Raw genomic sequence first — 27699 nt, 5'->3', positions numbered from 1 at the left:
ACTTACAGTGCCAACGGCTCACTGGACCCCACGAAATTAGACTGGTCTTCGTAAGGGTTTAAATCATTTAAAACAGTTAGGTAGCGCTGGTACCTGTACGGTGCTAAATTACTGAGTTTTAACTAAGAAAGGAGACATGCTTGTTTTCTTCCTCCACACCCAAGCGACAGCTTTCTCTGGTTTTGAATTGTTTCTATTTAAATTAAAAAAAAAAAAAAAGTTATTTGTAAGCTAATGGGTTGCAAAGAAAGTAGGTTTTAAATTAAGGTGACTTTCGGGTCCAGCTGGAGCATGAACAAGCATCTCACACTTCAGAGTAGTAACCTAAGTTACTGCTCTTAAAGACACCTCGCAACCATTAAATCTTCTAAGTGTTCAATCAAATTAACGCATTCTGATTTAACTTACAGTAGGTGAATTACACTCAAGAAAGCTTAGAAAGCATGGTAACAGAAGAGATTGTCTTTTTATTGTAGAAAAAGGAGACAAAATTGGAGCTGTGCATGACCGAAGAAGCGGTTAAGGTTGATTTAAAATGTAGTTGATGTACAATTCAATACACAGAAAGGAAGCAAAACTTGGCATTGCTGTTTAAATTCTAACACATACAGGTAAAACTAACATTTTTCAGAACATTCTACAATTTCATTTTATAAAGTTATAAATAAAGACAATATAAAACAGATCTTGTATTTTTTAATTGTAGTTAAGAGTAACATTTCCAACTTTTCTTGCAAATTTGAAGATACATACACAGAAGAAATCAACAAGAGTTGAAGTAAAATAGCACCAGTCTTCTTTAGTATAGAAATGGACAACTTGACGCTTTCTCCCCTGTCCCCCACCATTCTAAAATCAATTTTAATGTTGTAAAATTTAGCACTTCAAGCTTAGGGCAATCACAGCTGAGAAACTGCTTAAAGGCTGGTCCAATTCAGGAACGCTACATTTTGTTATTTGACAGACTTCTGGATACCAAAGTTCCCTCTCCTGAGCATCACAATCTAATCACTGCTTCTCCTTGTACAAGATACTCCTGGTAAGCATCTACAGTCTCTTCCCTGGCCTGCACCCAAGTTGCACGGAATTCACATTCTTCAACGAGCAGCTTTCAAATGTCACACGTCTGCCCCAAACACATGCGCAAACTCAACTTCAAAGCCATCATTGCTTCCTTCCACTTTTAAAACAAACAAAAAAATTGTACAAGACACGATAACAAAACATCAAAAGAACAGTTAATCTTAACGGTTACTTACTTCTGATGTATTCATACACTAATGCGTTGTATTAAAATTATGCAGAACCTTTGTAGTGGAAAGTGTTCAAAATGCTCATCACTCAATACAGATACGATTTGGCTGACTTTCAACCCATTATTTGAGACCTTCACCCAGCTCCTCAGACATTGATACTTCCACTGAGTCTTACATGTTTGCTTCTTCTAACAATCGGTCTTGGAAAACTTCCTTTGGGTTATCCTACCTCACTGAGACAGGAGGGACCCCTTTTTTCTTCCCTCCTTTAGCAAGAGGGAAGTGAAAGGGAAGAAAAATCTCTCAAGTTGGAGGGGAAAAAACAGAGTATGATTGGGGAGCAATTAGAGAGAAGACCTAAACATCATTCAACGCTTGTTATAGGTTGATTTTTGTTAACATCTTCTGTAAAATTTAACACACTCAAATTACTGTTTGCTACTAATTACAGTCACTATTTTACCTACTTTTCAATACTTAGTCAAGTATTAAGCCTTTATTAAGTACAAAAAAAGTCCTCTGAAATCACTGAAACTGTACCTGTTTACACTTCAGGGGAATGTGTCCCATTTCTTATGTCTTTTTCATTTGAAGTATTTGAAGAGGGAAACAGTCATAGATGAAGTAATATGAACTGTGGAATACATACAACAACCTAGAAAAATACTGTTCCTACAGTATCTCATGCAGACAACTTTTACATAAACACAACAGTATGTATAAACATAAGGCAAACGGACACTGGAGGCCACTGAACAGCTCATTTGTGTATTTCCCTTTATGAAGTGAAAGTCCAATTTCATTTAAGTGCTATAAAAGTAATCCTAACACAGAATACTGTTAAAAATTGTATTTTTAAAAAGCTTTTGTTATTGATGCTTGTTTGTCTAACAATCAGTTTACAGAGTTTACATTTTTCTGCTGAAAGTAGATTTTTTTTTTTTTTAATTTATTTCCAGAGAGACACTGTTTACTACAAGTCTTACTACAGTTGATTGAGCTGGTGCTTCGACAGAATTGTAGTCTGTCGCTTAGTATAGCAGCCACTGCTTCTATAATCCTTAAAACAGCAGAATTTCCAAGGCAGATTTGTCAGGAAGGTGTAAACAAATAATTTTCCAAGACTTATTGGCAATAAACAAAGTGATCTTTAGTCCTTTAGGATTTAAATTTCTCTGCCAAATTGGAATTTTGGAAACTGTGGAATCTACTTCCAAATTAATACTCTGGAGCAGTTTGGAAACTTGTCTCTGAGGAAGAGTCAAAATCTATTTCCAACCCAGACTCATCAGAATTTGGGAGAAAATTAGGATAGGAGTTTAAGTCTGAATGCTCCTGCATGTTAGCAGAAGCATTTTTCATAGCTGACTGCATGAAGCATGAAGACTCCCAGAGCCAGGTTTCAAGGTCCGCAGACGAGTGAGGCATTTTAAGGTGGCAGTATGAAGAATGAAATTCCATAGCAGATGGGACAGTTTGACATTTTCTTAGTGATGCATAATTGTCTTTCCTGTTTAAAAGAAGAAAAGAGAAAAAGATTGTTAGTGTTTCAATGACGTTTCTATTACTGTTCAGATGTCTGACAGGGAATCTTCATATAAGGAAGAACACTAGAGGAAAATAGTTAATTCTAAATGCTTTTAGTGAGTTAGGGTATGGGACAACAGGAAAAGGATCTTGAAACGACCATATCTAAAAGAGGGGCACTCTGCCATTAAGGGTTGTCCTCAGAAAGAGCTGTGAAATAGTTACACTAAAAGTCACACTGTTCTGATGAGCTCAGAAGGGTAGACCCAGTTTGTACGTTACCTCTTAAACAGTCCTGATCTCCCCCCAGCTATCCACTTGGAATATTCGCTGATTTACCAATCACAGCACTAACTGAACATTAACAAGAATAGTCTCAACATTGACAAGTTGAGTAGCGAGTATCGCTGTTCAACTTCCCAAATGCCATCTCTGCGTTCCACTTTACAACCAGCTAATTATCACCAACCTGAACAGCTGGAACAGAACTTTCCTACACTCTAAAACAGCACCTGAATCACCAGGTTAGTCTTTTCCAATGTGAGAAACAGGGAACTGAAGTTGTCACCAAGAATACCCATTTTTTTCTTTGAAGTTCTCTCTCCTCTCTTGCAGTGCTTTTGGGAAAAAAACAAAGCAACCCGCAACACCCCCTCTCACACACAAAAAAAACCAACTCGCCATACACACACTTCAACACCAGCTTCCATACCTCAAGTTTAGGTGCACTAGAAGATACCATCCACCAGGTTAAGTTTCCTAAAAGGATTTTCAAACTGTAAACAGCGCAAATTTTCATGAGATTTAAGCCTGATTCCAAAACAGAAGCTAGATCTGATGACATAAGGGGAAAAAGGGGATTACTTTCTGCAAGAGCAGCACTAAGTTCTTGGTGGATGCTGAAACAAAGTACAAGCCCACAAAGAATCACCTGTAGCATACAATACAGGTTTCTACACACAGAGCCTTGGGACCTAGCTACCTGAAGACAGAATCCACTTGAAGGAAAGCGTTAGAATACTTACAAGTTTGACAGTGTAAACAGTTCAGTGGGAGCTGATCACCCTGAAGGTACCATAGAAGCATACAGCAAAAGCCACATGACCGCCACGTTCTGTTTTATGGCCAAGAGCTTCTCTTTCCACAAGAAGAGAAACAATGTTTCTGGTTAATCATGATTAACTCCTCACTCAATGACCAAATAACCCCTCTGATAAGTTAGATCCAAGACAGTCTTGTGATATTGCACCTTCCAAATGCTCATTTCAGATGAAGAGTCTCATGACTGGTAAGGCTGGAATATGAGCAACATCAAGAAGCTGCTAAATAAAAGCAGAAAGATGACAATACCCAAATTTATTATGGACAGGAGTCAGAAATATCATTAAGAAGGAAAAAAATGACACTGGATTACATGCAGTATCAAGTAACTGAAGAGATGACAGTAGGATGATAGCAAATATATACCAAGAACTACATTTCTGCTCAGAGAGATGGCCTCAAAAGCCAACTAGTGTTATACAAGAAAAGGCTTTAACTGATTTCAGAAAGGGAGAAGAGATGCTATTTGTATACAGGAATTAAATGCTTCTGAATTCTGGATAAAATTGAATATTATAAAAAGAAAATATCTTTACAACCTAATATTAAAGCCACCATTTAATACTTCCAAAGGGGGAAGGAAACCCAAGCTTCAACCTCAATAAGTCTTCCATTAAGCCAGAATCTTTAACAGTAAGTTTGACTAATCTGTACTTCTAAGGGATGGAGCATATGAATCGGATCTTTCACAGTGCCAATCCAGAACCTGGCAAAGCTTCTTATAAGGAAGTAGGATCAAGCAGTTCTCCTCCGACATATCAAACCTGCATTTCTGAGGGGCCAGTGTATAGCACTGCCAGGGCAAAAAAGAGCATCTTTGATCTTCTTCCTTATCTAACTTCATTACTAAAAACAGGAAGACAAAAGCTCAAGAACTCTTGGCTCAAATAAAAGGGTATTTTTCGTTTTAATTAAAAAATGTGCTGTATATAGAACATGACAATGCTTTAATTGAAATAACTGCTGCAGTTAGGAGTCTCCAGTGCTACAGCTATCTCTTGGAAGCTTTTATGAAGCGTTTAAGAAGTCTGTTCACTCCTAATAGCTTTTTGCGCTAATGTCTCCCCCCCTTCTTCTGCCTCCAACCCAGCACCTCCAGGAGTTGAGACAATCATCAGAAAAATTACAGTAAAATATATATGACCTACTCTGCTGAAGTCTGGATTTATGCTTTTTCCAAATCTTAGGACACTTCATATTTATAAGCAATTGGACCTCGAGAGAGCCAATGTTTCTCTACTTATAGCACTACTCTGACACGGCTGTGCAACACTCCGTTCCAGCAACAAGTCCATTTTTTACCACGAAAATCTAAGCTGAATATTGGTCATATTCATTTTGTGAAAGTTTGCAGAGCTCCTTGGGCAAATACTACACTCCCCAGCAAAAACTCAAACAGTAATGGTATTCTTAGATTCATACTGAGATGAGTTGTCACAGATTCCTCCATACACATAGTACTACAAAGTTTAACAGAAGTAAAAAGTATGAAAAGGCTAAATCTCACACCAGCTTGGTAAGAGAAGCATAATGAACCTAGTTACAACCAGGTTAGAGTAGAGGTTTCTCCTCCACGGAAACAGAGGTTCCTAAAAATTTTCCATATGTGTCTTATTTTAATTCTTCCCAACTATCTTACAGGACTGTCCTTCATATTCATCTACTTTTTAAAACTCTTACAACCTTTCCTGTCCAGACTCCTAAGAATCTAGTCTTTCTCCCAATGTTTTCCAGTTCCTACCTGCTACATCTGATTTAGAACATCTTAAGCAACGTTTCCCTCCTCTTTTCTTCCTGATTGCTCCAGTTACTGTGGAGCAGAGAAGAAACAAGGTCTCTGTTCTCGGTCCAATGCCTGCCCCATAACCCATCCCTCTCCCCTAAAAGCATAAGCCTACCAACAGGCAACACCTCTTCATCTACAATATGTAGCAGTCACTGATCAGTTATAAACAAGAAGCACCAGAAAATATGCTTAAGAAACAATGCTAAGGATCAGAAGCAGTGAGAACTGTTTTATGTTACCTTTGAGAAAAATATTAAATACCGTTTTCAGAGAGAAAAACTTATTAGTACTTGAATCACAGAATACCAGGTTGGAAGGGACCTCAAGGATCACCTGGTCCAACCTTTCTAGCACAATCTAGACAAGATGGCCCAGCACCACATCCAGCTGAGTCTTAAACGTGTTCAGCGTAGCGGAGTCAACCACTTCCCTGGGGAGATTATTCCAATGATTGACTGTTCTCATTGGGAAAAAATTTACCTCTCGTGTCCAATCGGAATTTCCCTGGCAGTAACTTGTACCCGTTACCCCTTGTCCTCACCATGTGACTCCTTGTAAAAAGGGAGTCTCCATCTTCTTTACAGCTCCCCTTTAAGTACTGGTACATGGTGATGAGATCACCTCTAAGCCTCCTCTTCTCAAGGCTGAATAAACCCAGCTCTCTCAGCCTATCCTCATACAGCAGGCTTCTCAGACCCTTGATCATCTTGGTGGCCCTTCTCTGGACCCCCTCCAGCCTGTCCACATCTTTTTTGTATAACGGGGACCAGAACTGTACACAGTATTCCAGCTGTGGCCTGACAAGCGCTGAGTAGAGTGGGATAATGACTTCATCATCTCTGCTGGTGATGCCCTTTTTGATGCAACCCAGCATCCTATTGGCTCTGACAAAAGAGAGATAATTTCTAAAGATGCATCACTTGCATGCAGCAGCACTCCACTTTACCTGGATGTACAGAACAGCTTGCTTTTAGCCTGGGAATAAACTGTACCAGCAATCCGACAAAGCTGTTCTTGCATCCATCGAACATCAGCAGGCATGTCAGGAAACCAGTTTACTAACCTACAACCAAAACCAAAATACAATTGTTTTGTAAGCAGTAGATATAATCCACATTATATTTTTACGTATCATGTCCAACATCCAACAAAATAGCTTGGGGAGAATGAAAGCTGTGTTAACTCCCCCACCAAGGTCTCCAGTTTTTCCCAACCTCCCCGAATTCCCATCTAACCCACTCATCTCGTCTCTACAAGCTAAGAAAAAGGGCAGCACAGACCACTGCATCTCTGAACTGCGCCGAGTGGCTGACCAGTATGTGCGTTCCACACCCTGTGACCAATGTTTAGCAAGCCTGCAAAATACTCCTGTCTCCAAGACCTCTTTCCATGTGCTAGGAACTTTCTGGTCAGTTTAAAGTTAGGTGGAAGAGGAAGGAAGAACAAAAAAAAAAGCACACAGTGGAAGAACAAATAGAAGACAGAAACAGAACAATGTCACAAATGTATTTTTTTCCTTATGGTGCTCTTAACAGAAGTCAGTTACACCAAAGGGAGACGAGGGGAAAAACCCCACATAAAAATTCTGTTGAAATTTGCTTCCTCCCCATCCATCAAAAATGGCACAGAAGTGCCACATTGAGCGGCACAGAAACAAAATATTTCACTGGAGTTTTATGTGGTTCTATTTACAGAACATTTGATTTTTCAAGTATTTTCTAAAGATAGTAATGACATCTCCTGCTCAAGGACTGGAATTCTCTTAAGCAAGAACAAAGTTTTGGGTTCATGGTGCATTCGTTTAGCATAATTTCTCCTTTACGAGAACTGAAAAACTTTTAAAATTAAGCCCTGTTTCAAGAGCAGTCAACCTAAACAAACCTGGTAAGAAAATTTATATGGCAAGTAAACAATGGATTTCACTCTTGACTTCAGAAAGAAGCTAAAGCACAAGAACTATTGGGATAGAGTTCAAATACCACTGCAGTATATAGTAATAAAAAATGTGCTCCTGGAAAACACAATTAAGGGTGCTTCTTTTGAGCAATTACGAGACAGCTACTAGCAATAAGAGTGAACTGCTTAGGAATCGTCTTAATATGTTTATTTATCTAGCCTTACACTATAGAGGCTTTAGGAGGATGCATTATTATAGGTAGAAATAACAGGCTTTGGACAGTTACCACTTGAATTCTAGAGTACTGGAATGCTTACAACACTGAATAAGCTCTCAATGAGTAAATTTCCAAAACTAAAAAAATTCTGAAGTGGTTCATTAAAAGTTCCTTACCGTAAAGCAACAGAGTAAGCAGACTCCACTGGTAGTGTATACGGTAGCATCAGATAGGATATCACCCGCATTGGGAAGAGTTTAGAGAACTGAGCATAGAATCCATTCTGTTCTTTACAAGCTTCCTGCAGTGCTTAAGAATAATTGGTTTTGGAAAAGATGTTAGACTATTTGAAAACAGGTTAAAGAATTTGCTCAAAGTTTGGTAATCTTCAGTCAACATTGTCAAGTGTTACTGACTAAGGCTCAGATAGAAAACAAAAGAATTAATCTCAAGGCACTCTTACCATAAACCTTCTCTATGCTATTTTAAAACATAGGAAACACAGACTCGCACCACAGGGACGAAAGGCGTTACCCAGAACTCTTAAGCAATAAGTCTAAGAATTAATTTATAATAAGAGGATGTAAAGTTCACCTCTCCAAAAATACTTATGTATTTTAGATAGCATTCCTGTCTTGTTAGAGACTCTGTAACTCCGAGTTTGCTTAAATTCTAGAGTTCTGCATATTCCAGTTGTTACATATAGTTGTAAGAAACATCACACTTCAAATTTTGTTCTCCTACATCACTGGGATCACAAATTTCAGATCTTGAAAACACCAATCAGCATCCACAACAACAACAACAAAAAAAGCCACCAAACACCATAGGTAAAAGTTATAGATTAAAGAAATATCAAAAGTAGTTTTGGTCTATTAACAGCTTATTAAAAAGACAGGAAAGCCAGAGAATTAGAAATCTACATAAGTCTGTTTTAAAAATAAGATGGGGATAACCAGTGCTTGGATCTGAGGTTCAACTTTGCTGTGAAATATATGCTTATAAAAATGCTGTGCACATACAAAGTTTATCCAAAACCAAATGAGAATTCAATTCACAACTCTGCAGTGTTGAAAGTGTCTCCTTCCTGCTTCAATCATTTCTGTAGCTAAATCAAAATGTATATGTTCACATTTAGTAAGTATTTAAAGAACTTTTTTGGGTTGAGCTAGTCTCTAATATCACAGGCAGTTATAATATTAAATAAAAAGCATCTTACGCAAATTATAAAAGTAAGCAGGGGGAAAAAATAAATCAAAGCTTGCCATTCAAAGTTACAAACAGTCTGAAGCATGTACCTTTACGAAGCCTAGGAGGTAGGCTCTCAAATATGCTCTTCTCCAAAGGCCATGGATTTTGCTTCAGCTGGTCATTACGTACTTCCATTTTCAAAGTTTCTACTCTGTTATTTTCTGTCAATTTTTTTTTCTTCATATGGTCAATGTGTTGTGCAGCCTCATGAGGATTTCTTTTTGTGAAGGACAAGTGGATACAAATTGAGTCATTCAGAATACCTGAAAGAGTCAAGAGCTTCCTCTTAGGCTTGATCCACAGGTCTTCAGCACACCTGTACAGTACCTGTAGTCTGTGCATCTGTACAAAGGCCTATCCTGAGGGAACATTATCTACCCAATGTCAAATACACTTGTTCTCATAATCCCACAAACGTTTAATCACACTGACGAATACTCTTTTGCAGGTTTAGGTCTTACTTTAAAACCGGTTCTAAAGAAAAGGAAAAAATGAACAATTAACTGAAACTGCACTGGAAACACACAGCCATTTACCAAAGTTGTTTTCCAGCAAGAAAGCAAATGATTTAAAGGAGAGCAGGAAAACTGATTTAATATTTATTTGAAATAAAACACCTAAAACACATCAGACATTTGGGAAATTTGACATGACAGGTATTACATGAGTACTTTGAGGCATTGCTAGAACAGGGTGGAGTAGGGTACAATATTGTTTTACAATATACCCAAAGCACAGATCTAAATCAACATTGGTTGCCTTGCAAAACTGGTACCCATTAAGAAATAACACTGATAATTACCTTAGAAATAAACTCTAGATAATGAGCACAAAGTGAAAAATACAAGAACAGTGTTTATACTCGGTTTCCAAAAAATCATTATGAAGTTATTTATATACAAAGACTACCAAATTTGACTAGGATCCATACCTACATACAACAGAATCTGTATCCTACTTGCAATTACTCCTAAAAGACAAATGTCAAAAGAATATACAGTGCATTTAGCAAAAAAGTTATTACAGATGGGGAGGGGGGAATTAACTCCTACAGCTGAAATAACTTAACAAGAAAGGAGATGCATAATGAATGAGTTTGGAAAGGTTATAATTACCACTGATTAAGCTTGAAGCAAGACAAACCTGTGACAGAATAAGAATAAAGATGATCGCAGGAACAGTAGTGTGAAAAGGAGGACAATAGCACAATACACAGAGGATGTGAGGGAAAGACACCAAGAAAGAGCTGCAAGGAATCTCAGATATTAGTGTCGGATGGACACATGCACACAGGAAACTTGTGGGTGCAGTACAGCAACAGAACCCATCTTAGCACAGACAACCACACATTATAGGCTCTAGCCTGTGCTTTTAATCACCTGGTAAAAGGTATAAAGCAGGACTCTCTCATTAAATATTTAACAGTATTACTAGAAAATCAAACTCTTAAGTAGAACCATGACATTCTTTAACAGTGAAGAAAATTGTTCCAAGAAAACTTCAATATTTAATGTTTAGTTATAATAGAGTATAAGCAGTGAGCACATCAATCTATGACTGCATTACAATACTGCAGCTGGTACTATCTGTAATAGTGTAAACATCACATTTCAGTTTCCATTCCTCTAATAGGACCCAGTACCAAATTGCTTCTGCATCCAAAGACTACAGGGGCTAGGCATATTTAATACATGGTTAACTTCATGCTAATATTAAGTGACTGTCTTTAACTTGTTTGTCTCAAAACATGCAGAGCAATAACATTTATTAATATAAAATACATTACTAGAATTCTAGGAGTAGAGCAGAGCAACTTTCAATTCTTCTTCCTAAACTTATCTGCGTCCCAACAACTGCTACATTACAAGTTGTCGTCTTCTTCTAACATCTTTCCTGACACAGACTACGGATTTGTCTGTGACTGAGTTTACACTGTTGCTAGCCAGCTTCCAGTTCTGGACTATAAGGCTTTACCTAAAAATTCCCTTGGATGATAGCAGAGGGGAGGTGGTAAGAAGATACAGGTTTCACAAGAGCAGGAGACAATAGCCTATTCCTATCCTTCACGATTAACACAAAAGAAACAAATAATATGATTTCCCTAGAATTGGAATTCTTTGGTAGTTTCACTTAACAATACGTTAACATTCGCTTTGCACAGATTTGACAAAAACCCAAAAGTTCAATTTCTGTGTGGCAGCACAACTTACCTCACGTGAATAGTTACTACAACTATGTGATTTCTATGAGAACTGAACTTCTCACTATCCCTTCAAAAACCTCAAAGACCTAGCCCCTTCTTAGCTACATACAACCCCCTCACCTTTTTTTTTTTTTTTTAACCTCAGGTTAAGACCATATCATCAGTAATTATCCACAAGTGTTAACATACCATTCTCTTTCAGGAATTTAAGAGCATCTGAATATCCTTGCTCACAGATCTCTCCTAGTACCTGCAAACATAGGATAAATGAGTCAGACAAATAAAAGGAGATTCAGCTTAAGATCAACCGTGTGCAGAATGAAAAGCCACTTCCATCTACCCTCCATTCTTGTGAGAAAAATTTACATTAACAATTGCTATAATTCAACAGATTCAGGTTAATATGCCTCCATGATGATGCATACATGTTCATGCATATATGAACTTATCTTTCAGCTACTACTGAATTATTCACCTAAAAGGACAGCATTCTAACAGTTTGCAAGCATTTCCTCCCCTTTTGTTTCTTTGACTAGCCTTTCAGCAGATGCAAGCAACAATGAGACAGAGTGGCTTGGAGTATGCCATTTCCCCTCCTTCCCTCCCAGTGCTTCCCACTTCCCAAAACTACGAAAAGTCAGCTGTGCAATTCTCATGCTCAAACTCAGTCTTCCATATGAAAACATCTTTCACCAGATGCAACACCAGCTCACCTACACAGTAGTCCTAGACAAAAAAAAAAAAAAATTAAAGCCTACATAAGTAGAATTTAACATTTTTCTTCAAGTGGTCAAAAAGCCCTCATTTGGAAAAAAAAAAAAAAATATCTATAGCAGTCAGGAACATTACTTCTCCTCTGTACTATAACCCAAGCCAATTGGCAAAGTCCATTTTCATTTTTTCAGCTTCCACAATGACAATTCAAGTGCATTTCCCTCATCAGATCTGCAATTAACAGTGTGTAGCAAAGTTATAAGGCAACTTGCCTGCTTGAAGTATTAACTGAGAACTTAAGAAAACCATGAAGCTTTAGAACTTGTTCTAAGTTCTGAAGCACCTGGTTAGCAGGTAAACATGAAAGGACTACAAACTGACAGTTATTAATTTACCAGTGTTGATTTTATGATAGAATCCTGTGCTAATTCCCAAATAAATACTGAAAGCCAATAGCAGGGCATGCATTTTTAGTCTGAGAGAGACTAAAAATAAGGAGAATGAAGACAAACTATGAAAAAAATAGAAGCAAGAAGAGAAATGTCACCAGAAAAGTTTATATGACTAGATGAAATGCTAAGACTACTGCAGCGTTCTGCAAAAGCAAGGTTTTTATATGGAAACATGTTTTAGTAACTACATGAAAGCAGTGTCTTACCTTAGGTTCTGGTGGAAAGAGCGCTTGTGTTAAACGATAAAGGTTCCCCAAACTGAGCTGAATGCTGGTATTGGTCACATTCATTTCATGGAAGCTGGCAGAGTTCCCCTTTGGACAGATATCACACTCTCCAGCGAAAGGCGAAACTGTGATGGTATTCTTACATTCATAGTGAGGTAAGTTGTCACTGATTCCTCCATCCACATAGCGCTACAAAAATTAACAGAAATAAGAAGTCTCAAAGGCTGAAAATTTCTAATTAGCAGATTTCCCATGCAAGAATTAAATAGCATTTAAGACTGTAACAGAACAGTCTCTGCCTATGGTCCCAGGCTAAACGCTTTGAATAGCATGCTTCGTCCTCTAATGCCAGTTAAAAAAAACATTCCAACATATTCTTCTAGAGCAGCCTGTTCCTACCTGTCAACTTTCTTGGACGCTCTTTAGACCCGGCAGCATGCAGCTATTGACAAACTTCCTATAGGTGCATAATGCAATCACTAAAGTACACGTGCAATCACCAAGTCCTCTGTGGAAGTATCAAGCACAATACAACAGGTTTGGCAAAGGAGGAACCATAGCATGCAGCCTCCTCATGAAATTATTAGAAGCTGGAAGTATGCATCTGAGTCACTGTTCTACAGACGTGAATGGTTTTAATTATTTGGAGTTTCTGCCTATCTGTTCCCCCTGGTAATTTTTTAATCTAAAACCACTGCTGTGTTTGAAAGGGCTAAAAAAATCCAAACAAAACCCACCACACCCAAAACCTTCACAACTGGCAGTTAGATATACCTATTGAAAGTTATCCTTAAGTCTTTGTTTTAAAGCCTACATTCATGAAGCACCAAGCCAGTAAACAGCAAGATGCTACAAAGTTTCCATACTTGACATTCTACTGCTTTTAAGCCCTACAGGAGTCATGCCAAGCATATGCAACTGGGGTATTCTTACCAAGTTACATCAAAAATGCCTCCTGAGCATTAAAATCATATCAAAATAATTGCAAAGATCAAAAGGATACAATGATTCCTTCCTTCCCCTTCCCTCAATATCAGACCAAATAAAGCATCATTTGTATGTTTTTGTACTCTGAACTAAGCCTTTTAAAATAACATTGTTGTCTGGTGACAAGAACTGAATAGCCAGATTAGCCTGGATCCACCTAAACCTTGGATTCAGTCCAACGTCCTGTTTTCATAACACCTTTAATCTGGAAGAGTTTAAGGAGACACACAAGGTTTAGAAGTACAGATAAAGAAAAATCCCTATACAGCTCTAATCACTTTTGCTTAAATTTCAGCATGAAGAAGAAAATACATTTCATGTCTATCCTTGACCTTTTAGCACTTCCAAATTGCCTTGAGAACAGGCTGTAATCAACCACTGTTAAAGATGTTTTGAGTTTTCTTTCAATATTCTTCCCCTCTCCTTGTGTAAGGAGCACCAAAGTTGGAAGGAAAGCAAATGCAAGTTAATACAACACTATAACAAAAAGCCATGAATGTCACTGCCTTGATTTGAAATGCTTGTCTGCTTCCAGATCTATTAATCAAAACACCTACAACAAAATATACCAACTTTTCTGCAGCTGTTGCCCCTTTAATGGGCGATTTTAGAAAACCCAGTATAGCCATGAAGTATTAAGAGGTTTTGTAACCAACAGTTCCTGTGAAGTAACAGAACAGACTAATATACTGACACTTCACCTTTAAAAAGCAACCTTTCTTACACTGAATACAAAGGACAGAAGACATTAAAAAGCTTTGTTTATACCTAACTGAACATGGAACTTTAACCCAGTTTTAAGGCAGATCTACCTACAGCAAGAACACAAAGATATACAATAAGCTACCTTACAAGATTATTTTTTCTTAAACAAACAAGTATAAGTGACCCTTCCTATAAATTTGTGCAGGTGAATGAGCATCACTTTCTTCAAGAAATATTTATCCTTAAGTTAAATACTTGCTAGCTTAGAATACCCTCTTTTAATTACTGCATCAGCAAGCAAGAAATTTAAGAGAGAGCGAGCATGTGTGCGTTTTGCACGGCAGCGAAGAAATACACATAACAGACCTTCCACACATTTAGTGTTTCCTTGCTTTTTTGAAAAGTTGTAACATACAGCTACAGTACTAGACACTACAATAAAGGTATTTATTTTACAGTAGGATAACCAAAAACACATATACATTGTCTCTTAATACTTTCAGAATAGCTAGAACTACTTTTAGATCACAACAATAGAGACTTACCACACCTCTAAATGACGGTGGAATTAGGCCACAATAAATAGGGACAAATGAACTACAGATTAAAGCCTGTAAGAAAATTAGACCATATAAATTAAATGGTAACTATTCTATTATTGAAATTATCATTTATCTTTATCTCTTTAGATGTTAGCAAAAACAACTGAGCAAACAACCAAAAAAATCCCTAGCAAGTACACTTGAAAAAAAAGAAGGGGGGGGGAGTGAAGAGTATTATCAAGCATTATTTTAAACAGGATGAGGGTATTCCACATTTCTTTTTTAGAATGTAACCACACCCAATCTAAAAAAAATTATAAGACTCACTAAAAGACCATCTCTGGAAATGCTAATTAGCAAGGAAAACTTTATGATCATTCACTCAAGCTATACATTTTCTGAGTAATCAAAGTAACTAACTGGGGACACAAATACCAACATTCTGGGATCATATAAACTAGCTTTGTAACTGAAGAATTTAAAAAATTTTAAATTTAAATTTAAACTTAAAAAATTTGTAACCGAAGAATTTTAAAAAGCTATTTTTGACTGTTTCTTGATCACTGCTTTTATAAGAATGACCTTAAAAAAATAATCTTATTCATGAAGAATATAGTTTCATTAGATACAATGCACTTTAAGGGCATTTATCCTTTTTAAGACTGATTCCTCACATCTACTCACTAAAACAGTTTGCTGATACATTGACTGGGAAAACTAGTAAGTGAATTTAGTGTAATGAAGCTTTAATTCATCTTTAAAATACTGTCAAAGTCACAATATCCTAAAATGTTTAAAATGGAAATCCAATGGATGACATTAAACAGACTTAAGATTACAGAAACTTTTAAAAGTTGCCAAAAATAAACATACCTGAACAACTTCTTCTTTAGAGTTAAAATTAGATATCAATGCATTTTTACCATCTGATACTCTGGTTAGCGAAATACACAGTCTGCCCGATGACAACTGGTGAGTGTTTTCTGGAAGATTTCTCATCAGTCCATCTCTTATTATCTTTATCACATTAAAGGAAGGATGAAGAGGACCAAGATTTCGCTTTCTAGCTTCTTTGGCTAATGCCAGAACATCTGCACAAGCTTGAGCTGAAACCAAAATGCAACAGAAGATATGTCAAAACCCAAAAAACACACTTCCAGTAATAAAGCATGTCTAGAGCTCCAACTTTTGTCTCTGATTGCCAGCATGAAAATTCAAGAGCTTTTTAACAGATAAAATAACTGTACACTAATGTTTAACACAGTTTAGGAGTTTTGTGAGGGGGGGAAAAATATCGCTTTAGACTTTGAAATAGAACTCTAGGTGAAGACCCAGCCACTAAGTTACTTATATGTTATTTATATGTAGACTGTAGGTGTAAAATACCCATATAAGATGCTTCCGTTAGGAATTATTCATTCCAGAAACACATTCTTTAAGGAAAAAAACAAAGGTGAGTGACCTTCCATAGGCATGCATGCATGGACATATTCCATATGCAACACCCATAAAAACCTACAGTGTATGATGCACAGATTTAAGGTCCACAGTATGTCTGCTGAAGAAGCAGAGCCCCTGGGTTCATCACAGCTAGTAACACTTGTTGGACTTTAACGGAACTTAAGGTTTCAGAGCACCATTTATCTTCATTTATATATAAACAAAATAAAGGGAATATTAAATGTGAACTTACGGTAAGGAATGTCAGGAGGGAAGTTTTTAAAACAGTGGGTAAGGAATGTGGAAGAGATCTGTAATACCTCTCACACAGGTCTCCAGCTAAATAGGTGCATTTTTACCAATACGTAACAGACATACAATAATTTTTCTCCAATTAAATCAGCATTTGGGAACTAGGTCAAACCACTACAGAAGACACGATTGTTCCCAAAGAACACTAAAATCATTTTAACAACAAACACGCTTAGTCATAGTACGAACAGCAGCTCATCCACCTGCAATGTTTTGTTTGAATTTTTAATGTCATGTTTCTCCAGTGCATACTTGGAGGAAAATGCCCGATAAGCTCGTCAACTTGGTAGAGGAAAGGGGGTGGGGAGGAAGGTCAAAGTAACAGGTTATTTACCTGAGTGATATGCTACAAGGTCATCTAAAAATATTTCCAGAACTTGCATATTTTAACTTACATAGACTCTTTCTAGAATAGACAGGATTCAACTTATCAAGTTAAATGTGGGCGCTGCACTGGAAACAACTCTGCTTAAGCCCTTGAGTTCAGATTAATTTCCAAAAATATTATCTTTCTACAATGTTATTTTTTCCTCCTCAAATAGCAATACCTAAACCTTTCTCATTCTTAACACAGTAAACCAAGAGTCAATGTTCAAAAGAGTATCTCTAAAAAAACCTGATGTATCAGACATACTCCATTTTTACCACCACGATTTTTTTCATTCCACCCTTGCAGAGTGAAGCCTTGAATCATGAATCCACTGATACCAGTAGCCTGACCCCACCTCCCACCCCAGAGGACAGCAAACAGTTTAGACACAGCTTGCTGTTCATGGTCAAATATATGCTTATGATAGTAAAACACATTTTACATGCAATTAAAAAAATGGCACAAGTCACATTCTGGCAAGTGAAGAAGTAATTTCCAGAAGCAGTTATGTAGACAGTTTTAGCAGTTCTACTTTTCATGCACTCAGATATAAATTACCACCTCCCTTTTTTTTTAATAAGCTAATTTAGCAATGTTCAATCTTCTAAACTTTCTAAAGAGAGAAATCGGGCACGTTGCAGGAGTCTGAGACACTGAGCTATCAAAACTCAGTCCAGGAACAGCAGTCTTATTGCATGCATTAATTTCCTTTTGCAAAATAAGTACATTTTTTAAAACTTATGCACTGGGCAAACAAATTGCTCGTTCTAAAAAACAGACTAAGAGTACTGGGTGCATGGACACATGAGCAAACAAACACACGCACTCTCCCTTCTCTGCCAGGTCTTGACCCTGTTTTTCTAGCTAGCATCCTGTCAAATTGAAGCTCAAGCTATTACTTAAGTTTGAAGCATGGTAACATCTTCACTCACTTGCGCTCCAGGCCTGCTTCTGCAGAAAAAATAAAGTAAGCCAGTGCCCTCTACTAACCTTGGGGTCTGATTATTTACCTCTCACTGTAAAAAATACCAGGCAAGTATCAGCTCACTTTACATACCCCATTAAAGGGCTGCAAAACTGATGACCTCTAACAGTTTAGGTTTGAACTCCTCTCATTTCAACTTCCTTTCAGAAAATAACCACCCATCAAAATGAAATTTGATTTCACAGCTCACCCATCTCTTTCATATACAAGAATGTCTACATTTGAGGTAGCCTACAGGAAGAAAAAAAAAAAAAGAAAAAATCAAGTTTACATATTTTATTCATTGTAACCTATTTTAAATACCAGAAGGGCTCCTAAGAAAAAAAAAAAAAAAAAAAGAATATTTTGTGTCTACCCGAGTACACAATATTAAAACACTGAAAATTTAAAAAGCTGTTCATTATTAATTCAACAGACTTCAAAGTATTCCAATGTTTTTTTCCTTCTCCCTTCCTTCCTCAACAGGACTAAAATACCGTTACCTCTTAGGCTGGTGTATTCCAAAATGGTATCTTCTCAGAAGGGGACAGAGTGCTAGAGCTCAAGTCAGACTGGGATTTTAGGCAGACCTTTGTACATCTGTTTTATTTTTTGAAACGCAAGAGAGCTAAAGAAATTAATGTTCCTATTAAATGTGAACTGTTTCTAGTTGTAGTTCTATATTCCTAGCTATGTTTCTATATTCCTGTTTTTAATGGTTGTTGTGGTTTAGCCTGCCATTTGCTCACTCCCCCCGCCCCCAGTGGGGTGGGGAAGAGAATTGGAAAAAAGGTAAAACTCGTGGGTTAAAATAAAGAAAATTTAATAGGACAGAAAAGGAAAATAATGATAAAAGAATATACAAAACAAGTGATGTGCAATGCAATTGCTCACCACCCGCTGACCGATGGCCAGCCAGTTCCCAAGCAGCTGCCATGTCCCTCCAGCCCACTCCACCGTTTTTTTGTTCAGCATGATATCATAGGGTATGCAATATCCCTTTGGCCAGTTTGGGTCAGCTGTCCTGGCTGTGTCCCCTCCCAGCTTCTTATGCACCTCCAGCCTCCTTGCTGGCAGGGCAGTATGAGAAGCTGAAAAGTCCTTGACTTAGTGTAAGCACTGCTCAGCAACAACTAAAACATCCGTGTGTTATCAACATTATTCTCATCCTAAATCCAAAACACATGCCAGCTACTAGGAAGAAAATCCCCTCTATCCCAGCCAAAACCAGGACAGTGGTTAAATAATTATTAATTAGTTTCCCACAGAGTAAAACCCGAGCCCAGCAAACCTGTTCTCTTTAGTGCCTCACTAGAATGGATAACCACATCGCCACCGAAATACCAGATCTCCAAGACATCCATGGGGAAGATCTAACAAGAGGAGAGTACCTTAACGGTTCCAGTTTGGAATAGACTGGAATGCACTTCATCCTTAAAAGAACAGTCACTTCTAAGCTTCTCCCTCTACCTTTCATGGAGGAAACTTCTTCCTCAGTCTGGAAAAGTACACTTTTTTCCCTCCATTCAATGGCTAATGTTTACATTTATTCCAACTCGAAATTCTACAGACTCTCAGTTTACCTATCCAACAGATAACATGAAGCACAAAGAAAACTATTTAAATCATCCTGCTACAAACCTGTAAGAGATGAAATATGCATGTCAATTTTAGTCAAAAACCCTGTTCATATATATACACAACTCAGAGTTTTAAGTGCTCCAACAAGAGTACTAATTCAGGTCTGGGTCCAGTCAAGTCTTGAACACCTCCAAGGACGGAGATCCCACAACCTGTCTGGGCACCTGTTCCAGTATTTTACCACCCTTACAGTAATTTTCTTTTCCTTATACCTAATCAGAATTTGCCACGTTCCAGCTCTTGTCTGCTGCCTCTCATCCTTCCGCTACCCATCTCTGAGAAGAGTCTGGCTCTGTCTTCCCACAATGAAATGCAACTGTGAAAACACGTGGGACTTATAACCACAACTGCAGAAATAACAAATACTGCATACTAAAGTATATCAATGTAAGGCAGGCATATGATACGAACTAATGAAATACATCAAATTATTATACTACACAGTGTTTCTTTAGAGGTTATTTACAATCCTCTGCTTTCACACAAACTCACAAAAAATTAACAGCTGAAAAGATATAGAATTAACATGGGAATATCTTCTTAGTTTGATGAATTTACAATGATTCACAGATTTTAGAATGTGGCTGCTTTTGAATTGTCTTCCAACATTCCCAAGTGGCTTTTTTTTAAAAAAAAAAAAAAGTTTCCAGAAGAAACACATTTGTCCATGAAATACAATACCTCGGGCTGTGATCGCACACATACTAGCTATTCTATTACAGAAAAGCAAAAATCTCAGTTGGCATATGAGAAGGGAAAGACAAAGGAATAATTTGAAGTCTGCAAGTCTCAATTACTCAATTTAGAGATCAGTAGCTAAGCAGGAGGGACAAGGGTTTCACAGCATTACTCTCTTGCACGTGCGGAGAACTTCTGTTCGTTTAGTCATGAATTCTTCCCTCAGAAATTTAAAAGCAAAACCCAAACCCTCTCCCAATTTAAAATAAGCACTCATTGTTTTTCTTCTCCATCTATAAGTAAGATGAAAAGTGAATTTACACAACCTTCTAGTTCTAAACCTGTTAAGGGTACCGTTAACAAAAACAATCAGTGTTGAGTCATGAACCAGACAAGCTTTTATTCAGTGGATTTCTTTGGTTTAAAAGGAAAACTATTTTCAGATTTCCAGATACTTCACACACTTTTTTAACTGCATTCCAGTCACTATCCTAAACACCTTGATATTTTACTTGTATCAAGCTTGCTTTAATGTCTAGCATGTCTAATTCACTAGACAAATGTATATTTGGGTTCTCATGACCCCTAAATAGGTAAAAGTAAGGTATACTTTTCCTAGTGCTAGAAAATAAGCACTTATTTCACAAGAGAGACTATATTTAGTTGCAAACTAACACCTTTTATCCAGTACAAACACAAAACGAGATTACCTCTTATTACCTAAATCACAATTAAAATCAGTGATTTTAATCAATCCACTGTTTCTAATCATATACCTAAGTGACCTATGCAATATATACTCTGCATAGATTAAAGAGGAAAAGCATGTTAAAGCTAACCTAAGCCCAGATCTTAACTCTCTTAGCCTTACCCCAAGAAAGGAGAAGCTTTAGAAGCAGCAAGTTAAAGCTAACTGAAGCTTCATGTGCAAAGGTAACTGCAGAAGAGATGCATTATTTCCCAATAAAGCGTCAATATTTTGTTTCGAACTGATGACAGGGTTAGTCTGCTTGCTTTGAAGGGTGCTAGGATTCAGCTACTTCCCGCTTTCCCAACGGTTTTTAATTCCTTTACCTTGTGCAAAAGTAAGAGCTGTTGTCACCAAGCCGGTATTTGCAACTCCGAGGCCAGGAGGCACCGGAGCTCCTTGGAGAGACACACCTATCTGTCCCTGTAGCTGGGGTTGTAAACTCCGACCATTTGACTACAGTTCTGAGTGTTGAAATCGGATAAGGCATCGTCAAGACCGTTTCCTGAGCCCGGGAGGTTGCTACATACCCATCCACGGCGAGGACACGCTAACTTTACCACCTGCCTCTTCCCCCACCCACAAGGAGACCCACGATTTTTCTGCGTCTTTTACTCGGAGGTAAGACGTTCACGGGATGAGACAGAAGGGAATAGAAAAAAAGACAGCCCGGCACCTACAGGGCCATATAACCCCTTCGGATTTAATTTTGTAAAAGCGGTCATGTTCCTTCTTGGGGGGCAGAAAATTAAAGGGGAAGGGCGGGAGGAAGGGGGGAAGAAAGAGGGAGGAGGGGGGGGGGGGGGGAAGGGGGGCCCCGCCAGCTGCCCGGGGCCGGAGCGGCGCCGCGGCCGCAGGGGCATCCAGCCCGGCTCGGCCCGACCGGGCACACCCGCCCCTTCCCGCAGGCCCGCTCCGCGGCAGGCGCGGTGCCTTGTCTCGCCTCGCCTCGCCTCAGTCACCTCATCCCGCCGCCCCGCTGCCCTCGCCCGCCCGACCCCCCTGCCGCCGCCGCCGCCGCCCGGCGGAGCCGCTGACCCAGAGAGCCGCCTCCGACGAGCACGGCGCCGGCGAGCGCCCCGGCGGAGGCGCCGTAGATGTGCCGGGCGTCGCGGATGACGTGGGGGGCGCGCTCCTGCAGGCAGGTGGCGGCGCCGATGTGGTAGACGCCCAGGAAGCCGCAGCCGGCGAAGGAGACGCTCCAGCCGCGCTCGCGGTCCAGCATCGTCACCGGCGGGCGAGGAGCGGCGCGCGGACCGTGACGCACAGCGCAGCTCCCGCAGCGGCCGCCGCTGCCCAGCGACTGGGGCGCGAGCGGCGAGAGCCTCCCGCCGCTCACACGGCGGCCGCGCCCCGCGCCGCCGGCCCCCGCCGCAGCCAATCCCGCGCTACCGCTCGCCCCGCCCCGGCGGCCCACGGCGCCCCAGCCAACCCCAGGGCAGATGCAAACGAGGCCCCGCCTCCTCCGGCGCCCCCCGTCAGAGGGAGGGCGCTGCGCGACCCACGCCCGCCTCCCTCCGCCTCCTCAGCCGTCTCGCCCGGGGCGGCCCCCGCCGTTCCCCGACCCCTCCTGCCCTCGGCTCTCCGCCCTCTCCCTGCCCCCAACGCACCGGTCCCGCGGGGCTGGTCAGGCACACCCCACCCGCAGCCGTTCGCCGCGAAGTAGGGCGCAGGCCGGGTTCGGTGAGGCCCTGGCAGCCGGGCTGTGGTAACGTGAAAGGCGCCCGTTAGTCTCCAGATGAAAAACGGAGGCCGCGCTGGCGGCTGCCACAGCGCTCAGGTGCGGTGGGGTAGCGGGACACGGCACAGCTCCTGCAGCCCGTGCAGGCAGCGGGGAGCGCGGGTTTAGCGATTACCCTCGTGATCCAAGGCTCAAAGGAGCCCGTGATGTTAGCGTGCACAATCGTTCGTATTTCATGACCTGCTGTAAGAGCAGGCACTGTTCAATAATCCTGTAATAAACTTAAGAAAATTCATTATGATAATACTAGGCTTAGAAAGGGAAGATCACAGAATAATTTGCTTTTTTCTGAGTATCTGAAACCATTCACTTACACAATTCTGTGCTCGTGTTCTACCAACACTTTACAGACAAAGCAGCTAAATGCCATTTGAATTCTAAAACGGTGTCATCTAGCGGAGTTTCAATAGCACCCAGCTGACTGACCCATCAAACCAGGCACTGGTGGACTTTTGGAGGTCTCATAATGGCATCTTTAAGCACCTGAAGACCTCCGGAAAATCTGTAGCACACTGATAAGAGTGATTGGCACCAACTGATTAATATGATCACTTGCCATTGTCTTTGCAGAACTGCTTAATGCAGTGCCTCATCACGACATCTAACTCAGCTGCAAACAGGCCCATACCTTTACTAGCACAGTACTGTGCGAGATCTGTCTATTTGCTACATAATATGCCTGTATGAAGAGCGTGCTGTGTTGATGTCAACCAGCCCTGACTTCTGTGCATCAGTATAGCAATATCATCATGCTTTCAGCTCTGCAGACTATTTTCCTCACAACCAGTTCAGGTATTTCTGTGGAGTGCTGCATTGCAGGCCAGAGATGTGCCCTAAATGTTTCTCTGCTCAAGGCCTCTGTAAGTCTTAAATGCATCTGAACATGTCCAGGCAGGGTTTAGCTCCGTGTAAAAGGTGCCAGTTTCCTCTAAAAGTTGTAAAAGGAACTGGTATTTGTATGTGACTCCTCTCTGTCACCGCAAATCCCAGTGTTTCCATGAGGCTTCCGCTGTAATACTGGTGGAGATTGAGTGGCTCAGAAGGGAAGTCACAACAATTACCCTGCCCGGCGGCGAGCTCCCCAGAGCTGGACTATGAAAAAAACCAAGAGAACAGCATGTCTGAAATCCTCTAGGATTTATTTGCCTCACTCAGGGCTGCAGAAAGCCTCTTCAGCTACTTCCATGCACCATCATATCCTAACAATGGGATTTAAAAACCTCTCTTTTGAGTCCGAGAGGAGCTCATACTTTCCAAATCCGCCTAGGATAGGCTGTGTTGCGCAATTTTTTATTTGTAGAAAACGCATTGCCAGGAAGAGAGAGAGCAGGATTCAAGTTCTTCTTCAATCTGAGTGGGCTTGAAGCCATACTGAGCAATCACTAGATAGTTTTACCAGGGAGATTTTGAACAAGCCTCAGACAAAACACTATGATGAGAAACTCTGAATTCCGTCTCTAAGTGAGCACCACAAGCACTGGGCCATACTTCCCATTTTCCCACCTCTAACTTAGCTCTCTAGCCACCCCCGTCTTGTTGGGCCATGCATCTTCATCCATTCATCATCTTACCATTTCAATGAGCAGAGTAGAGAATGTCCTAATCCCAATCCTGTCTGTCATTTAGGCACTTCCCTTCATTTAGGGAAGAGGAAGGTGAGAGACTGAACCCATTTCCGTTCACAGGCAGGGAGGGAGCTGAAAAGGGAGATGAAACCACATCCCACGCTTCCTAGAAGAGTCCTATTTCATTAAAAAGGTGACTGTGACCCCTACCCTTTTTCCATTCTCTTCTGAAGGAAAGGGCCAGCTCTGCTATATTTTGTATTCTCTCCATGTGTTCTCTCATGCTATTTACTGAGAGCTTACGTGCAGGAGAATACCATTTCTTAATCCATGCTTTTGGAAAAGAGACACTGAGGTGTTCAGAGAGGGCCATTACTGAACATCTGCAGAAATTCGACAGGGAGAGACAGTTAAATGGCATGGGAGCGGAGGATTTTCAGAGCATTATCCCATCAATAGGTTTTTCAGGGCTAATCTCAATTTTGCTGGTAGAGATCAACTCCATTTAAAAAATCATTTTTATCCCTAAATTGTCACTAGAAGGCTGTTCCTGAGCCTCATTTCTTTAACAGTTAGAAGAAGTCTTATGTCTACCACTGATACATGACCAATTCATAACCATCTGCTCTTGTACTTTGTCCTTTTACATTAGTATCTCTCCTTTATGTTGCTGACAATGTTTGGAGCGCTAAGCCTTATTCCCTGCCAGCCCTCATCCTCTGATACTTGGGGAGCTGAGCTCCTCTAGCTTCCTTTCATGGGAAAGGTGCTACAAATGCTCCCCGACCAGTGCTGTAACCAGTCCTTCAGATGGGGTTTCATTAGAGCCTTACACGATCTTTGCTAGAGAAACTGAACCACTGATTCTGATTACTTATAATCATATTATGATCAGCTGATAAATCCAGGTCCTTCCCCATCTCAGCTTAGATCAATTTGTAAATGTATTGTGATTTCCCAGTACACAGCACCAAGTTCGCTCACCAACACTGCACTCCCCTTCCTGTGTATGCCTGCTCTTTTTCAGTACCCGTTTTTATCTCTTTGCGCTGCTCTCCAACAGCTCTTGCCATTTCCTCACTATGTCATCGCCAGCTTAGCAAATAGCTTCTCATGAAAAAAAAAACAAAACCAAACCAAAACAAAATCAGCTGAGGTACATATGGACGGGACAGATCCCATTTGCCTTCCCTGGCAGAGCACGTGTCTCATCAAAAAGATAGATTAGTTTGATACACTGAACTTCTGGCTCATCACTGGCTACGTCATCTCCCTTTTATCTCCAGGCCTATAAGTAAAGATAATTGTTCTTCCTCCCCAAACCTATTCTAATCCCTTCTTTTTTTCCTCCCCCCTTTTTTTTTTCCCTTCACATTTTTCAGTTTAGTCATTTAATTCCAGTTACAGTTTTATCTGCCCTGCACATAGCTGTTTAGGATAAAGATCCTGGAGCTAGCTCTAAAATCTGGGACATCTGAGAAAGCTGATGCAACCTTGTCACAAGCGCTACCAACTAACCCTACTGCAGTTGTACAATATGCAGTTTCAAGATTGTCCCATTTATCTCAAGTATCATTACATATACTATGCTGCAATCTGTGTTGCAGACATACCCTAAATCCTTTCCTGAATCCAGGCCATAATCATTTCCCCATAACTCCAGGACTATGAAGGAAGGCCTGAAAGGCCACGTGATAGAAATCAAATATAGTTTGATGGGGGTACAATCTACCAGGAAACCTGCATGCACCTTACAAACTTCTGTAAACAGATACCAAACCAACCCAACGTCTGGCATCTAAATTCAACAGGCATGCCATCTGTCCATCATTTAACCACCAAAAGCTTCTGCCTTAATCCTTTCCATTTTGCTACCATGTTAATTATGATATAGGCGTGCTGGTATAGGTGACTGCTGGTATAATCAAGGGTTTTAGTGAGGCAGGCGCTCCTCTCAAAAGCTGCTTTTTGATACTTCTCATTACTGCTACCCTGTCTGGATTCAATCCTGTAATCAACATGTGAGCCATTGCTGTTATCAAAATGTTCCCAGGCACAGCTGAGTAAGATGATAAGCAGTACAGCAAGCAGTGAAAGCAAAAAGCAGGCACTAATGAGCACAAGACTCTAACATACAGTAACGCAAGGAAGCCCCATGGCAAGCACAGGAGCCTGCTGATTAATAGCCAAACAGCAATAACAGCTATAAATTCAATCCAGCAGATTCCAGTCAAATCTGTCGTTATCTCGAACCCTTCATGCTCCATGCTGGGTGCCAAAAAAGGACTGTTGTGGTTTAACCCCAGCCGGCAACTAAGCAGCACACAGCTGCTCACTCACTCCACCTCCCCATTTATTAGCAATATGTGCTATCAACTGTTCTACAGCATCTTGCAGCTCATGGCACCGCTCTGCTTGAGTAGTAATTACTTCTTGCAAGATCGCCTTTGCATTTTGTAAAGTCCTGACTTCCTTTTCCAATTCTCTCATTGTACTCCGTAATGCAACAACTTCAGTCAAGAGCTCTAAGACCAGTAACTAATAACCATCCCAATCTCATCACTAACTTGCAAGAAGAATCCGATGCTGCTTTCCATGGCAATCCACACATAGCCATTTCAATTGTCTGGGGGGTAACCACCGCCCCGTCATCTGTTTCAGGCCGTGCTTCTGGCGGAGCCCACGTAGCCAGGAAAGTGGCCACGAGGGTCCAGCACTCAGTACTGGGCCATCCCAGAATATGGGAAGTCACTGTCATGGCCTCCCCAGTCCCCGACTTTCTTGCCAGCCATGGCATGGCTGTTCCTGGATCCTGCCGACTACACCAAATGTGTGAGCTGGCATAGGCAGGACATAGGAACAAGCACAAAACCACAGATGAAATGCAGAGTAAGTTCATTTTCCTTACCTCACTAACTGGGGGATCCCTGAAGCAGCACCCAGGCAGAGGCACACAAGTGGGAACACAGGCATCGCGGAGCTCGATCCATGTTAGAGGATCAATGAACCTACTGTTTTCAGGGTTTATCAGGGACTCACGCAGGCGTAGTTTACCACTGTGCTTTGATCTTTCCCACAGCAGGACAGGAATCTCAAGCATGTTCAAGAGGATGCCTCTAAGTCTATCACGGGCCTGTGTTATCTAAACGCAGATGATCTACTTGTCCAACACACAAGGCCAAACAACAATTAGTATGATATATACGTTTTTCAGCACCCCAGCTGCAAGTCACTTGAGCACGTTTACAGTCCTCCTTGCCAATCTTCCATTATTTTCCCACACAGGAGCAATACAAACTCTAAAAGCAGATAGATAAAGCAGCCTCGGGAGTTTTCTGTAGGCTTCTGCCATCATCTTTTTCAAAGGAAAAAAAA

General features: G+C 40.4%; 1 protein-coding gene across 3 annotated transcripts; it reads right to left on the bottom strand.

Moving 5' to 3' along the window:
- Nucleotides 1-446: 446 nt before the first annotated feature.
- LOC104012676 (patatin like domain 5, triacylglycerol lipase) lies at nucleotides 447-27275 on the bottom strand. 3 transcript variants are annotated; one of them, XM_087767266.1, is made up of 10 exons: nucleotides 21345-21436; nucleotides 18045-18203; nucleotides 15739-15971; nucleotides 14869-14934; nucleotides 12611-12820; nucleotides 11428-11488; nucleotides 9083-9298; nucleotides 7961-8093; nucleotides 6617-6733; nucleotides 447-2766 (listed from the first exon to the last, which is right to left on the bottom strand). In XM_087767266.1, the coding sequence occupies exons 3-10, from the start codon at nucleotides 15862-15864 to the stop codon at nucleotides 2475-2477; spliced, it is 1221 nt and encodes a 406-aa protein (XP_087623392.1). In that variant the 5' UTR covers nucleotides 15865-15971; nucleotides 18045-18203; nucleotides 21345-21436; the 3' UTR covers nucleotides 447-2474. The 3 variants fall into 3 exon arrangements, with proteins under 3 accessions (XP_087623392.1, XP_087623393.1, XP_087623394.1); XM_087767267.1 differs by lacking the exons at nucleotides 18045-18203; nucleotides 21345-21436 and adding an exon at nucleotides 27233-27275; XM_087767268.1 differs by lacking the exons at nucleotides 18045-18203; nucleotides 21345-21436 and adding an exon at nucleotides 22057-22396.
- Between the last annotated feature and the right edge of the window lie 424 nt (nucleotides 27276-27699).

Source organism: Nipponia nippon, unplaced genomic scaffold (assembly GCF_047370975.1).
Source record: "Nipponia nippon isolate SJK-2023a ecotype South Korea unplaced genomic scaffold, ASM4737097v1 scaffold_3, whole genome shotgun sequence".
Lineage (NCBI taxonomy): Eukaryota > Metazoa > Chordata > Aves > Pelecaniformes > Threskiornithidae > Nipponia > Nipponia nippon.
Note: the sequence above shows the minus strand (reverse complement) of the source record. Positions and strands in the feature narration are given on the sequence as shown.